A 14,918-nucleotide genomic window follows, 5' to 3' on the forward strand; every position below is an offset into this window, starting at 1 on the left:
AATATGCATACATACTAAATGAACTGCTACAGAAGAAAAAACCCTTTTAACAATTTAAACTTCAGCTAAGACCAATGTAAGTCTATTTGCCCTGATAAGAATTTCTATCCTCTCCATGTCGTTCTACAAATCCTGTAGGTTTTTTTTTTCCCCACAACTAGAAACTAGAACCAGGTCCTTCTCATCATTCATGAATGATCAGGGGACTGGAGCACCTCCTGTATGAAGACAGGCTGAGCAAGTGGGGGCTGTTCAGCCTAGAGAAGAGAAGGCTGAGGGGAGACCTCATAGCAGCCTTCCAGTATCTGAAGGGGGCATATAGGGATGCTGGGGAGGGACTCTTCATTAGGGACTGTAGTGATAGGACAAGGGGTAACGGGTTAAAACTTAAACAGGGGAAGTTTAGATTGGATATAAGGAGGAAATTCTTTCCTGTTAGGGTGGTGAGGCACTGGAATGGGTTGTCCAGGGAGGTTGTGAATGCTCCATCCCTGGTGGTGTTCAAGATCAGGTTGGACGAGGCCTTAAGTGATATGGTTTAGTGTGAGGTGGTTGGAACTCGATGATTTTAAGGTCCTTTCCAACCCTAACTATTCTATGATTCTATGATAAACAGTACTACTAAGATTGTTATTTGAAATATAGAATAACAAAACCAGCCAGAGGCCATAGGAAATGCAGCAATGACATTTATTGGAATTTCTCCAGGCATTACATGAAAAATTTTGTAAGTGAAACGGAGGATAAAGCACATTCAGTGTATCTTAAAAAAAAAAAAAAGTTGTATCTGAATAACCTTGCTTTTTTGTAATACACGCTACTGCAGTTCCTGGGATTGGTTTGGTATGTACACATCAGCTAAAATTCACTCTGAACAAAACTGCAAGCAACTGCCTTTCCACTTGGCATTTTCCCACCTAGTACAATACAATATTCTTGAAATACCTAAACAGATTCCACATCATTTTATACACAGTGTTAAGACCTTTCACCCCAACTGTAAAAACAAAGACTGTTAAGTAAATCAGTATCTGTAATCAAATAAAACACGGTGGAAGTAAAAAACAACAACAAAAAAAACCAGGAGACCCCAAGCCCCCAAGTCCCAGAGCAGCGCGCAGCAACTCAGCATTGTTGTTCCTCACTTTTAGGTTAACATAAAGCATAACTTAGAAAGCAGTGATACTCAGTCCTTGCTTTCTAAATTGGACAACCTTATGCATAAAGACACTGCTGGATTTGGCACTTGGCTTCATTGTTTTTCTTACTAAAAAGATTAAGTGCTTCCTGAAATACAGTATAAAAGAGATAAGGAGCCACTGTAACACTCAATTAACAGTTCAGACATGCACTCCAAAACACGTGTCTATTACACATTTGCTTAAGCCTTCTCAAAAATTCCACTTAAAGACATTGTCAAATCTATATGCATCTTTTTATACCTTTATAAATACACTTTCTCCCTTGAAATAATCAGAGCTTACCTCACCTTCTGCTCAGAACATACAAATTCATGACTTCTGTTTCCAAAAGAAGACCACAGAGCAGTATTAAAACAGGAACAGCCTGGAAAGCATTATTAAAACTGCACCTGTACTTCAGAATCCCCTTTGAAATGTATATTGACTGCGTGTGTGAAAACTGAAAGGTACATAATATTTGAAACTTGCTTGGTCCCCTCTCATGCACTTAAGCTCAACTTTCTGCAACCTGCCTCAATTTTCTCTTCAAATAAAATTCAAGAACAGCTTCCTGGCTCCCACTACAATAAGACAAGGCTTCTTGCAATATTTCTTTGGTTAAATGAGAAACCCTTAATGCCTAACTCCTATGACAGCAAGTCTTCTGCGGAACATTAACATCAGAATAAATACCATTCCACAGCCTTGCTTCCTTCCTCCTGTCATCATGACCAGCCCCAGGACAGGTGGAAGCAAACAGGCTGGGATGGAAGTAGCAGTCACCATTAGCTCTTGCCTTTACAAGTTCTGCAAGTGTGTATAGATACCTATTTCTTAGCTCTGAGTTGCGGAGGTGGAGCTATGACATGATGCTTTTTGTTTCCAGTTCTAACATGCATGTGGAATTACAATGCTGACTGGTACAGCCCAGGCAGCGGATGGCACTAGAGCTCTTTCTGTACAAACCAAGTCATGATACTTGTTCTGCTAATTGGTCTGTGCACACAATATCAGCAGAATTAAAAGAGAGGCACGCATGAGTTCCCACAGATTTTCCACAGGAGATGTGAAACATGCTGCTCTGGAGGGAAAATTACATTCTTTTTTTTATTTCAAGTATTACTCAACATACATATATATAAAGACACTCTATTCTTGTTTCACTACAAGACAAGCATATCCAGAGTGAATTCGTAGATCACCATTATCTTGGTTTTTGACTACTTGAATTTCTCATTTCCTTTAGGCAACTCCAAATATACATCTACTCATCATAATTACACATGAAAATCCTTTATTTTCCCCTTGTGATTTATTTACATAATCATAAAAAAATTAATAGCCTGAATTTGCATACTGACATTTGAAGGCCCATCTGTAGCTATGAGTGTCCCAGCACTAGTTCTGGATAATACCATTGCCTATTGTTAAGTCCTTTGAAAGCAGCATATTCAACTGTTCTTTCCCTTTATTTTGAAGAAATGCTGCCTAGAAAACCTTGGTTTATGGCTTACTCCTTATTTTATTATTTGGGTTGTAGTTTATTTCCTTCAGGAGCAGTTCACAGTCAGACAATGCTTCTGCTGGCAAATACTTCACTATCTGCTCTAGAGTCTTTTGGTAAGTTATCTTCTCCTGTTCCAGGGACTGAATCGCAGTCTTCATTTTGTTCTCTCGAGTCAAAATAGTCTCCAGGCTGGATTCCAAACTCTGAATTTTAGCATGAGCAACCTGTAAATAACAACATGATAATAAATTGAGATTAAATGAATAACTGAAGGGTAGAGATATTTTCAGAAAAAGAAATCCAAATCCAGAAGGGAAAGTCCAAGGAATGAAAAAGGAGTTAAAAAATATGTCTAACAAGTAAATCACTGTAACTGAGAGAACTGCTCAACTACATAAAGCCTTGCAGTTAGGAGACATCTCGTGCATTTAAAAAATTCACTCTGTTAGCTGAATCATAGAAACTCCCTCTCCATGAGTTTGTAGTCTTAAGTCATTTACCTGTAGCTTCTCCAACAAATCCATGTTTTGTCTCTTCAGATGACTGTTTACCCTCTCCAGCTTCTCCAGAGGTTCACCTTCATCACAGGGATTCACATTTTCCTGCAGTTCATCCTGAAGCACATGGTATTCTACTTCATAGGCATGGAGCTGTTTTGAGATATCCATCTCAAACACCTATCATAAGAGAAAAAGCAATTTTTAAATAAGCAGAGAGCACTTATTCCACGTGAATGTCTGGCTAAGAGGCAACTCTGCTGGATTAACTTCAATGTTTTTTCCTGTTCCTCTCAAAGAAAGTATTTTAAGGGTAAATCTACAGAAAGAGCAGTTTAGCATCTAGAGTTCTTACTGTAGCCAGAATAAATCACAGACTTTAGAACTGGGTCATCATTTTTACAATTACCAAATACCATCTCTTACTATGAGATGTATCAGTAGAAAAGTCTTATTTAATCCAAGAATTTTATAACATGACCAAGTCTAATTTGCTCAGAAATATTAAGTTCAAGAAAAAAATTTTAAACTCAAGTCTCACCAGCTTCCGATGGGAACAGGATCACACAATGAAAAATAATAATATAGGAGCTGTCACCCTCAAAACTGGATCTCCTGACTCCAAGTGCCAATTTATAGTCTTTTATAAAAACACCCTTCATGGTTACAGTTTCCCTGTGCTCTGTCTCTGCATGAAGATGATACACTATTTTTGTATTGTGTTGCATTGTGAAGACTATGGAACTGAGCATCGAACAGTGATGGGACAGTATGACTTTTATCTGTTTATACATTTAGTCACAGCCTCTCAGCTTCTGAAAAGTTACCAAATAGTTTAGGCTAGGAAGTGAAAGATGCCTACACTGACATTAATTCTGTTCCTTGTTCTAGAGATCACAAACGTTACACCAACAGAAGACAAACACAGGACCCACAAAACAAGTTCTGCACTGTGTTCAGTGTTCTTCAGGTAATTCAAATGGGGTAAAATTTCAATTTACATATGGTGTTCAAGCTGGGCAAGTGTCATTTTCCTCTATGTAGCTAACTGGTAAATTCTTCATCTGTGTATTACAGTCCCACATAACATCTGATTTTTTTTTTCCATTATCCACCATAAGAGGACAGTCCTGAGAATTACAACACTGTGACAGCCAAACAACTCCACCTGCAGCCGGCCTAGGGAGAAGCAGTACAATATAGCAGTCTACATGTGAATGCAGAACCAGAAGGCTGCTCAGCAAGAGACCACGCCACAGGCAAGCAGGTAGCCTTCTTCTCAGAGCTGATCTGACCTGCATGTATCCACTTCCACTCCGCTCAGGTAACGTAACCTATTCTCTCCTAAATCAGGCCTGGCTTTGCATGAAGCCACTTCTATCATGTTTGCCACAGCACAATTGCTCTGGAACTCGTGCAGACCATAGTACAGAGATTTAATTTCTAATAGTATAAAAACCACTGAACTACCACCTCTATCACTGCCAGAATCAGTGAGTTGTGAAGATAGACACTGAAGTGCCTGACGCAGGGTTAGTGTGGCAATCACAACTGGTGCAATGAGGAAATGAAGATTTTGATGTCAACTAAAAATAGATTCTTAACAGACAGTACACAAAACGTTCAGGTGTTAACTAAGCCATAGGAATGCATCAGTGTCAACTGCACTCCTGTATATGGAGATGATTTTCTAGAGCTCTTCTATTATATCCAAACTGCCACCTGAAAGGGGAAAACTGCTGACAGGTTCATAGTTAAGGTACTAAACAGAGGCTTATTTTCAATTTTCAGCTTCAGTGCAGAGGCAGATGATGTAGAGTGATAAAGATCCCAGCCTCTGACAGTATTTCACAAGAAGCTTTTCCTAAATCAGGATCTGTAATTCTTTGTTTATCTTCCATCCTCACTCTTTGTCACAAAGTTGCAATGGTACTGATGAAATAACACTACTGCAGTACTCCTTACCCAAGAAAGGCAGGAATCAGTTCTAACAGGCATGAAGCACCACTGGCATGAAGCACCTGCCAAACGTGATCCTTCCAAGGTCAAGGCTGACTTGTAGGATTTTAAGTTGGAGGTGTCAGAAAAGTTCCTACAGAAGGACACCGGCCCTGTGCACCCGGAAGTTTAAAGGATCAGGAGGAGAAGTTGCTGTGATGCTGCCTCTTCCCATTATGGCAAGTTATGCTTCCAGTCATAAATGGTAGCATGGAGCAACAGCTGGGTTTAGGTTTGGAAAACAAGCTACTTTTATTCTTCTGATGGTGACATGAAATTTACAAGCAAAGTCAAGTTTTCCCAATAGGTAGGACACAAAAGAACCTTTGTACTAAACCTTGAGGTTGCAACTAAAGTCTTGCCAAATTTGCAGTTCAAAACCCACTGAAATTAGCTCATATCCTATTTCTCTACAAATTACTGGCAAGATGACACCTTTGCATTTCAAACCAAAAGGAACATACTGAGAAGACTTTTATATATACCTTAGGTGTGATTCTAAAGGGGGTGGAGGCTTGGGAGGAGTAAAAAGAAAAGCAACTTTACCTGAGTAATAATTTTTTCCATTTGAGGCTGAGTCATATCTGGAACAGTGGTTTTAAGAAAATCAACAATGTTCTCAAAACTCTCGCATCCCATTATAGATGTTTCTTGACTGCTAAGTAGGCTCAATGCTACTTTAAATATGACTTCTGTTCCTTGAAGAAAAATAATGTCTAAAAAAGAAAATTATTAAAATATCTTGAAAACGAGAGCTAGTCATTGGATAAATATGCATATTTGCTTGGATGTTTTTCTTTCTAATCTATCATACTGCAGATTTATCCAGTTCAGATGTGCAATTTCATGTCTTATTTCAGTAGGAGGTTAAAGCATATAAAAGTACTTTGTGTCATCTTACAGGTATGAGAAAGCATTAAAGAAAATACTGCATACTTGTTATGTCGTAATGCTTATCTGCAATAAGCATTTCATTATTGATTACTGTAGACTTCAGACTGTTAACTAGCTGCTAACCTTTTAAGTGCACTTGTGACTGAAAAGCAATTGGGAAGTGGGTAACAACACAATATACTGTTTCCTACAGGCAAAAGCTAGTCCTTAAGAAATGGTCATGTAGATTCCATAACCAATCATAGTATTTTTGAAATCCATGGTAGAGATCACATTGGCTGTAATTTAAGCCCTAAACCCTTACTTTGAACTAAATTACATAGACGTGAGGGAAAAGTCCAGGCTCTGCAGAAATCAGTAGAGAGAGTGCACAGAAACAGGAATCTTGATCACAGTTAACTAGAAACGCAGTCTTGGTAGCAGTGGTGGACTTGAGTTACTGAGATGAATGCAGCACACAAGCAGTTCAAATAAGCCTCCTGTGCTGTCGGATCTGTCACACTACCAAGAGCAGGGCTATGCAACTGAACAAACTCAGCTTCTGATCCTGATCATGAGAGATCATCCCCACTCAAATCCAGTATCAGTGGGTAGTACCAGGACATTGGTGAGACAGCCATCTCACTTGTACACAGTTCCTAAGTCTCCCTTCTTCAGTCTGTAGTGCACATTTAAACAGCATAAATACAAGTATATAATTTGTGATGGGTAGACATTAACCATCTGTTTCTGGTATGTGAGAATGGCCTATAAGACACTGATGATACAGGCATCTAAAGCATTAGGAAGTACAACAACATAGTTCAGTTTTAAAATGGGAACATGCCTTGCTCAGCTCATCTGCAGAGAGAAATGAACATTGACCCTCCCCACCCTTAAAAAACTTGTGTTCAAAATTCAAAGCCTACTGAAAACAAATTACACTTTAGGCTTGTAAAGCAAATCAATAAGGAAGAAAGACCCCAAAATGCTCAAATGCCTGGAATCCAATAATACCACTGGGTAAGAGATGTACCAATCTGAAAAATGGATACACCAATCATTTGTTTACCCAAAGAGCAGTCAGAAAAAGTCTGCTGTAAAAGGGAAAAAACCCTCTGTAATGGAGAAATCACTAGGTTAAAAAAAAAAAAGAAACAAACCCCAAACCAACCAGCCAAACCTCTCTTACCCCCAAAACCACACCCAAACAAATCAAAAACCTAACACACTCCAGTAATAAAACATGAGACAAAAGACGGGCTGAATTTCTTAAGACAAAACAAAAGGTGTCATATGAAACAGAACAAATGTATAATGGTCTGATTTAAGAGGAAGTACATAAGCTCCTGGATTCTTGATGCAGTTTACTAATGTAAAACTTACAAAACCCAAAAAGAAATAATTAAAAAAGCTGTATTAGTAGACATTTGATTAAGTTTGCAGCTCTTATTGACAACAGAAGAATACAAAATCAAGTACTTGCCATGCTGACACGGTAAAAACTGTAAGGCACAATCAATATTTAAGCTTCTGTACTAGAAGTTATCTGAAGAGCAGTATATAATGAAAAAATTATCAAAATGGAATAAGAGGGCTAGGAAAACATTCAATATATACCTGAATACCTGAAACAGCCTTGATGTTCAAGCTCACTTGAATTTCTATTAGAAAGCCCTTTAAAATCAGTTATTCAGAAACTCATTCTTGAAAATAAATGCATTCTTTTTTCAATTTGCAAGTTCAACAAGATGAACTTTTTTACAGACATAAACTGAATGCTTGATGTGTAAAATACATTTGCAACAATAAACTTCCTGATGCTCACACTTCACACTGTTATTAGCCAGAAGTATGTTGGCTAGTAACAGCAGACATATTTAACTGTTCAAGTCTGTTTCAAATAATACATTTTGGTAATGCTCTCTGAAGGGGAGCTGACAGTTCACCACAAAGAGTGTTGCTACTTTCCACCCACAACAGTCACCTCAAATGTCCCTAGTATGTAGAAAACTACTCCCTGAGAGTTTCAAAAAACACAATGGACAACATTGTTCTGTTTACTACTGCAATAGAAAAAACTTTCTTACCAAATACTCTGGCTACAAATCCTAATGGAAACTGAGATGCGAACAGTGTAAGAAACCATGGTGCAGCATAAAGACTGGGACTGATTTCATTTTCTTCAAGATGATTATACAAGTCTCTGTGATAATCATGAAGAAGCCTTGACAGCTGATACATCTGAATCTACAGTGCATGAGGGGGTTAGGGGAGAAGAAAGTAGAGAAAGAAAAGTTTAGCTTTACTCAGTTTTCCAAACCATTCACATTTCACTTGAGGGAAACTAAAAGTACAAATGGCACTGTAAAATGATGATTAATTGTTGCCTAGGGCCTCCAGGGATACCTGATCATGTATAAACGACCCACACCTAAATAATGAAACCAACACTGTAATCGATAACAAAGAACAGTTTGAACCTGCTTATTAATGAAGTATCATTTCAGTTACACAGGCTTAAGGAAGAAAAGAATATATTGATCTAACTTTATCAACAAACCAGAACTTTCAGTCTTGCAACAATTAAAGTAGGTTGAACTATTTCTGGCTAAATTTACACATTTCAGCTTTCATCCTTTGAAACCTGGCCTTATATTTGCTGTTTTTAAAGCTCCTATGTTACAATCATCACTTTAGACAGCTTCTGTACCCACAGAATACATTAGATATGGTGGGTCAATAGAGATACCACATACATATTTTCCAACACACCTCCCATATGCCAGTGGTCCAGAGCAATTTAAAATACTGATGCAAAAAGTGCTGCTACACAACCTGCAAAAGGTTGAAAAGCAAAGTGGTTAAAAGTTTCTATTCACTGCTAAAAATATCGCTCTGTGGAAAATCATTTCCTTGCTGTTTCGGTATTTTATATTCCACAGTAAGTCACTCACAGCACAGGGCAATGCTTCTCTCAGCAGAATATGAGAAAGAGACATACATTGATTAGCTGTCAGGTCCAATTTTGCTGTCAACAGTATCTTACGCTTCAGGTGAATCCACTCCTCAATGAAGAAATGACATACTGGATCCAGCTACTTTCCTACTTTTAGTGGTCATGATTCTTCCCTACCAAAACCTGACTGCACTTGAAGCTATCTATCAGTCAGCAGTGTCTGCAAGCAGACAGATCAATTCTCATCAGGCAAATTACCTAAATTTGTGCATGCACGTGAGTCCTTCCTTTAACTGCCAAAGATACTAACTAAGTACAGTTCGGACAGAGTCACCACGAAACACATTTATGTGTGAAATTAGGATAGTATCACAGAGGCAGTAAACCAACTGGATGAGTTTGTTATGAACTAAGGATCTAGATGACTACTCTTTCCAGACAACAATTATAAATCTAAGCGAAGTAAATTCTCATAATCCTAAAGAAACTTTTTTCACCTACAGGACAGAAGCTAATTCTGCATATAAACTTGTGTTTCAGTACTGTAAATGAAAAAGAATTTGAGTGCTATACTCCTGTTAAAAATCAAAGAAAGGGCTATCTTCAGTAGTCTGATTTGTCTTGAGCAGACAAAACTTGCACTTTTGTCTAGGATGGAATTACTGCCTAGGAGCAAACTGTGGGAAAAGCAAGGTCATGCCACTTAAAGGGCAAACAGTACTACAAGTAGTAAGCATTCTAAAAATTAAAAAAAGTGTTCTTTGTAAAGCTTTTGACAGTGAAAGTTTCCAACTCATTTAAATCAAAATGTGAAATCCTGGACATCTGCATGCCCCTAAATCATCAGATGCTACTGAAAGTCTGCAACTGCATTATAACATACAAACACTAAGAGAGCAACTTGGGGGGGGGGGGGGGGGGGGTGGGAACCCAAACCCACAACCATACATTTATCACAATTTGGTGCCTACTGCTTCAACACATATGGGGGAAAATGAGATAGGGAAGAGGTAGAATGATGCTTTTTGTGGCTGTTCACCCTTGATTCATCACAGAAAACTTATTACAGCATACTTACATCCACAGTAAAACACTCTTCTCAGTTTTATAATAAGCACATACAATTTCCTTAACTGCAATCTATTCTATTGTTCTGGACATTTGCCAAATAAGCACCTGAAGTGACTGATCACGAAAGTGGACTGAACTCCCCCGTAAGTTTTTACTTAATTGTGTTTACCATGCAGGGAGCAGAAAAAAAACCCAGATTTTTGTATCTGCCTCCTATGCTTTTTCTTTCTCCACTGTGGATTGCAAAGTTTAACTCAGCAGTCATATATCCCTTTATAATATTAGGGGCTTATAGGATACAGTTATCTAACTCAGCAGACAGCTGCATCTTAAGGTGAAAGACTTCTTAAACTCTAAACCCTGAAATTTATACAGATCTGAAAGATTTTCTGTCTCCTTAAGCACCCTTGAGTATCTAGCTGTTAAAAGACTAACATTGCAGGGAATTCATTGTTTCATAAGCAAACTAAATGATCGAAAATTCATCTTTTTCTCCCTGTGTTGAGGGTGATGAGGCAAAGGACAATGAGAAAACAGAGGTGCAAATGATAGAGCAGCTCCGTTCAAATGCCTGTGGAGCACACTGACTGGCCACTGGGTGGCACTATTGATTCGACTTGGAGTTACAAGGTTAAAATCTACATCTAATTGCTCAGGGACTGAAGAAAATTATAACCATATTGATTTTTAAACTCCATCTATACAGATGCAAGTATAGCGGGATTTTGGCATAAGGAAGAGAGAGAAGTGAGGAAAGGGAAGAGCAAAGTAGCAGAGAAAGCAGAGTTTCCAAACAGAAGATGACTGGGACATGTGACAGGAAAAGTCTGCAAGTTCTGAACTTCTCTGTTTGCAAATTGAGAGGCAGAGAGGGGTTCAATAATAATATCTGCATGCACTTCACAACCTCCAAAACAGCATAATAAGCTTCATAAGGCCCTGGAGAACATGAGCAACCTCTGAGAGCTCAAAGCTCATTTCAAACTCTGGTTTGCTTTAGGAGAAGGACTGACTTACCTGTAGTGACATCATGTCTGGCCTGTACTGTTTGCGAAAGCCAATGTCATACATAAGGAATTTCAGCATTTCAAAGGCCTGTTCTTCACTCATATGCAGAAGCAGCACTCCAGCTACAAAGCTGATACCTTGACAGTAACCTACTTCTTTGTCCAGCAAAGAATATGCTTTCAGGAGATTAAAGAGTGATAGCTGTCCTGCTCCCAGGTGGGCAGAAAAGTAAGGGTGCGTAGGAAATGTCCGTCCTGAAGTAAAGAAAGAAGAATAGTTGATTTATTTCTTCTCAAAAAACTGCCTAGATCCATCTGACTACTACCACTGCTCTCTCCCCATAGACCATTTCTCTGCTTTCCTATGCAAGTTGACTTTCGTGAGATCAATCTGTATTTTGCCACTGATTTTATACTATATCCATTGAGCTCATTTAATATTCTCATCTGCATAGAACTTGCAGAAGCAACTGCTTGATCTCTCTTTTCCGATAAATGTAGAAGAGCATAAATACAAACAGCATAACCTAAGAAATCATCTGCTTAGAGGACAGTAAGTGACATACACAGAACATACCCTGATGACACAGAAAGTGGTGCTGATAAAGCAGCATCTATCTCCAGCAACAGCTTTTATTAAGACTGGTGTCTTTTCACTCAAAGACCCACAAAACAAGTCAGAAAAGTCTCCCAGCTACAAACAGACGTACCTAGATCTACAAGGATGGCATGCTGTTGAGCAGTCAGTTGTTTGAGAAGTTCTTTGTAAGAGATGTCAGGAGGCTGCTGCTTGTTGGGCAGCCTGTGTCTAACTCGATGTTGCACAGCCAAAAACTGCCAAATTTCTCCCCGACGACTTTTTGGTACACCTGCAGGACAGTCAAGAACAAGAGGGCTAAGTGGTGGCATATTTTTAGTGCTGTAACATGAGAATTTGCTTTGTCATAATCTTGGCCTGACATCATCTTGGCTGAAGCACTCTGGAGGATCCCATGCAGGTAGTCAGCTGATTCAGTTCAGTTAACGACAGACAGGTTACAATGAAATATTATTTTTAAGCATCTGTAACACAGACATGAGATTCCATGGAGGAGGGCACAGTGGTGCAAGCAGGCTCTACATTCACATTATAGTAACAAAGCTCTCTGGTTCCCCTTCTGGCCTATGGCTAGGCCACAGAAGCTCTCCTTCAAGCCAAAATCCCAAACCTTTCACTCAAGGATAAAAAGAACAACTAAAAGACCATATTCCAGACTCTACAACATGTGGTCATTCTGACTCTCTGGAGCTTGGTTGTGATTCCCCTACATTTTGGGCACAATCCACATTAAACATTTACTTACTGCCTTCTTAGTAAGTAAAATCAGAGCATCTGAAACTCAGAGTCAATTGGAAAGGAGCCAACTGACTAGAAACCAGAAGCTTACTGTATTAGTTGCAGAAGCTCAGTGTATGTTGTAATAACACATGGGCATAAGATGCTACTTGCAGGAGTATGACTATACATGTTTCTGCACTACTGACATAATCTGCAGACACAGCAGAACTATTTTCTATTTGGCAGCAGGAGGTGGGTGCATTTGTAAAAAGAAGGCAATCTTTCCATTACTTTGTGGTACTGGAAAGAGTGTATTGCTGGTAAACTTCCTTCAGTATCAAAAGGAAACAAAAATAATAAATCTTCAGGCTTCATAGTTAAAAGCCACCCTACATAAATACCTTCCTTCAAAGTGGAATGAATATCTTCCATGTCACATCGGATTTTGGCTCTGCAGTTTAGTAACTTCTTATCCCAGACATTTATGACATCTTTCTGACATGTACCAACTTCATCATAGTCCAGTTTTACTTTTCTTGATTGGAGTTCATCTCTGCTTGCTAGAGCACAGAACACGAAGGAAGAGCACATGAAAAAACAGAACATCAGGAAATTACAAGAGACATCAAATACAAAAACCCCATTCAAGTTAGATGTATCTAACTTAGATAATCTGACTAGGGATAAATACACCTTTTACGTTTATCAGTGAATAGCTGAGATGGGGCCAGTCTTTTGTCGTAAGATGCTGCAGGTAATGGCTTCTATTCCTGTGCCATGAACATTAGGAATTCATGAAGTATGTGAAAACATTTTTTAAGGCCTGGGTCAAGAAGAAAAACACACTCAACACAACTTTACTACATCTGCTGCTCTTCTTCGAACTGTAACACCACCCTCGATCCTTTTTCTCTTCTTTGTATTGAACATTATGAGTGTTTTGGTACGGAAAGTACCAAACATATGAACGTTTATATTAGAAACTTAGGCAAGCAAGTCTTCTAAACTGAAGTCTGTCACACTGGTTCCAGTTTTCACATGTCCCTTAAGAGAATGGTAAGAGCTCATGGTACTGCCACCTGGCATCATCAGACTGACTAGAAGTAAAGAGAATGAACCAACATGAACCATATCCAGAAGCACAAAACTCATGTTGCTATAAAGTGTGCTACATAGGACTACCTGGCACAAAATATTTATTCCAGAGGACTCACTATTTCTGAAATAAAGCTTCACTGCTACTCCTAATTTCATGGAGGAGCAGTTTTCATTTCCATTATTGAGAAATTAACTGTGGTTATTCTTTATACATGATATACAAGCAGAAAAACACTCCAATTCCCCATGCTGGTGTAAAAAACAGGAATAAAGACCTCAATGTGTCTTAATTTACAGAGACAGGATTAATTATCATTGGACTGAATTACAGATTTCACAACATTACCTCTGAAAGCCGCAACTGAGTTTATCACAAATTTGCCTTGATCCACGTGCAGTACTTGCTCCTTGCAGGAGACTCTTTTACAGATGTGCTCCCTTCCCCACCATTACTTCTAGGTGAAAGCAAACTCTCATTCATGTTTTCTATACAACCTCACTTTGGATAGAGGCAATACTGGATCAATCCATAGGATCACTGCCTATCTGCACTTCAGAAGGGAGGTGAGAAATTATTTCCAACACTATATGTTACACATTTGAGACTGCAGCTATTCAAGATTACAGGGGGCCTTGCAGAAGCAGCAGCATGCTTCTATAAAAATGGGAATGTGATCTCTCAGCCAAGAATTTGCAGTCCAAATGGGGCAATTTTAAATGCTACCCTATTGCTGTATGATTTCATCTTCTCATAAGCAGTACGCAACAGGCTGAAGACAACAGTAGCATATTTCAGTGTGACAATGAACTCCAAGATTAAGTGCACATTATAATTCACTGAAAGGCACTGTAGTTCTGCAGTCAACCCTAGTGAAAGTCACCAAACTGGCCTGTTGATCATACTTGCCCTACCTACTTATGCCACCCTTGGTTATTTGCAACCATCCTTGTTAATGTTCTTCCTAATCATTGCTAGGTAGCCTTCTACTTTTCTGTAGTTCTTATATTTCTAGGTAATCTACTGGAGAAAGTAGTTTATAGCGTCTCAGAAAAAAAAGAATAAATATATATAAGCAAGTTGGTGCAATTCACAGAACTTACCTTCTGTAAAACAAAGAGCTAATAGTATTCAAGTCTCCTCGACAGCAAAAGAAATAGGAAAAGAGGTTCTATTAATATTTTGTAAATAAAAATCAACAAAACATGAACAGAAAACCACTACAACCAATTCCACAGCAATTCCAATCTTAAACCAGTCATATACAGCTGAATAAATTCACAGCTAGGAACCTGGCTTTATGTAAAGAAACAGCTGCATTTCTGGTTTTACATTTCCCATTCCCAAGATCTACACTGAATTGTAAGCCAGGATGTCAATCACTGCCTGAACCAGCACTTGTTTGGAATGT

General features: G+C 38.7%; 1 protein-coding gene across 3 annotated transcripts in view; it reads right to left on the minus strand.

Moving 5' to 3' along the window:
- Window positions 1-671: 671 nt before the first annotated feature.
- TBC1D4 (TBC1 domain family member 4) overlaps window positions 672-14,918 on the minus strand; it is a 105,136-nt gene continuing 90,889 nt past the window's right edge. For all 3 annotated transcript variants that reach the window (XM_062636906.1, XM_062636907.1, XM_062636909.1), the window contains 7 exons: window positions 12,813-12,971; window positions 11,804-11,962; window positions 11,104-11,348; window positions 8,147-8,306; window positions 5,730-5,899; window positions 3,189-3,365; window positions 672-2,912 (listed from right to left, as the gene is read on the minus strand). In XM_062636906.1, coding sequence (XP_062492890.1) covers window positions 2,685-2,912; window positions 3,189-3,365; window positions 5,730-5,899; window positions 8,147-8,306; window positions 11,104-11,348; window positions 11,804-11,962; window positions 12,813-12,971 — 1,298 coding nt within the window. In that variant the 3' untranslated portion in view covers window positions 672-2,684. The remainder of the gene's footprint in view (window positions 2,913-3,188; window positions 3,366-5,729; window positions 5,900-8,146; window positions 8,307-11,103; window positions 11,349-11,803; window positions 11,963-12,812; window positions 12,972-14,918) is intronic.

Source organism: Pezoporus occidentalis, unplaced genomic scaffold (assembly GCF_034315485.1).
Source record: "Pezoporus occidentalis ecotype Australia unplaced genomic scaffold, CSIRO_AGI_Poc_V1 ctg5, whole genome shotgun sequence".
NCBI classification, from domain to species: Eukaryota; Metazoa; Chordata; class Aves; order Psittaciformes; family Psittacidae; genus Pezoporus; species Pezoporus occidentalis.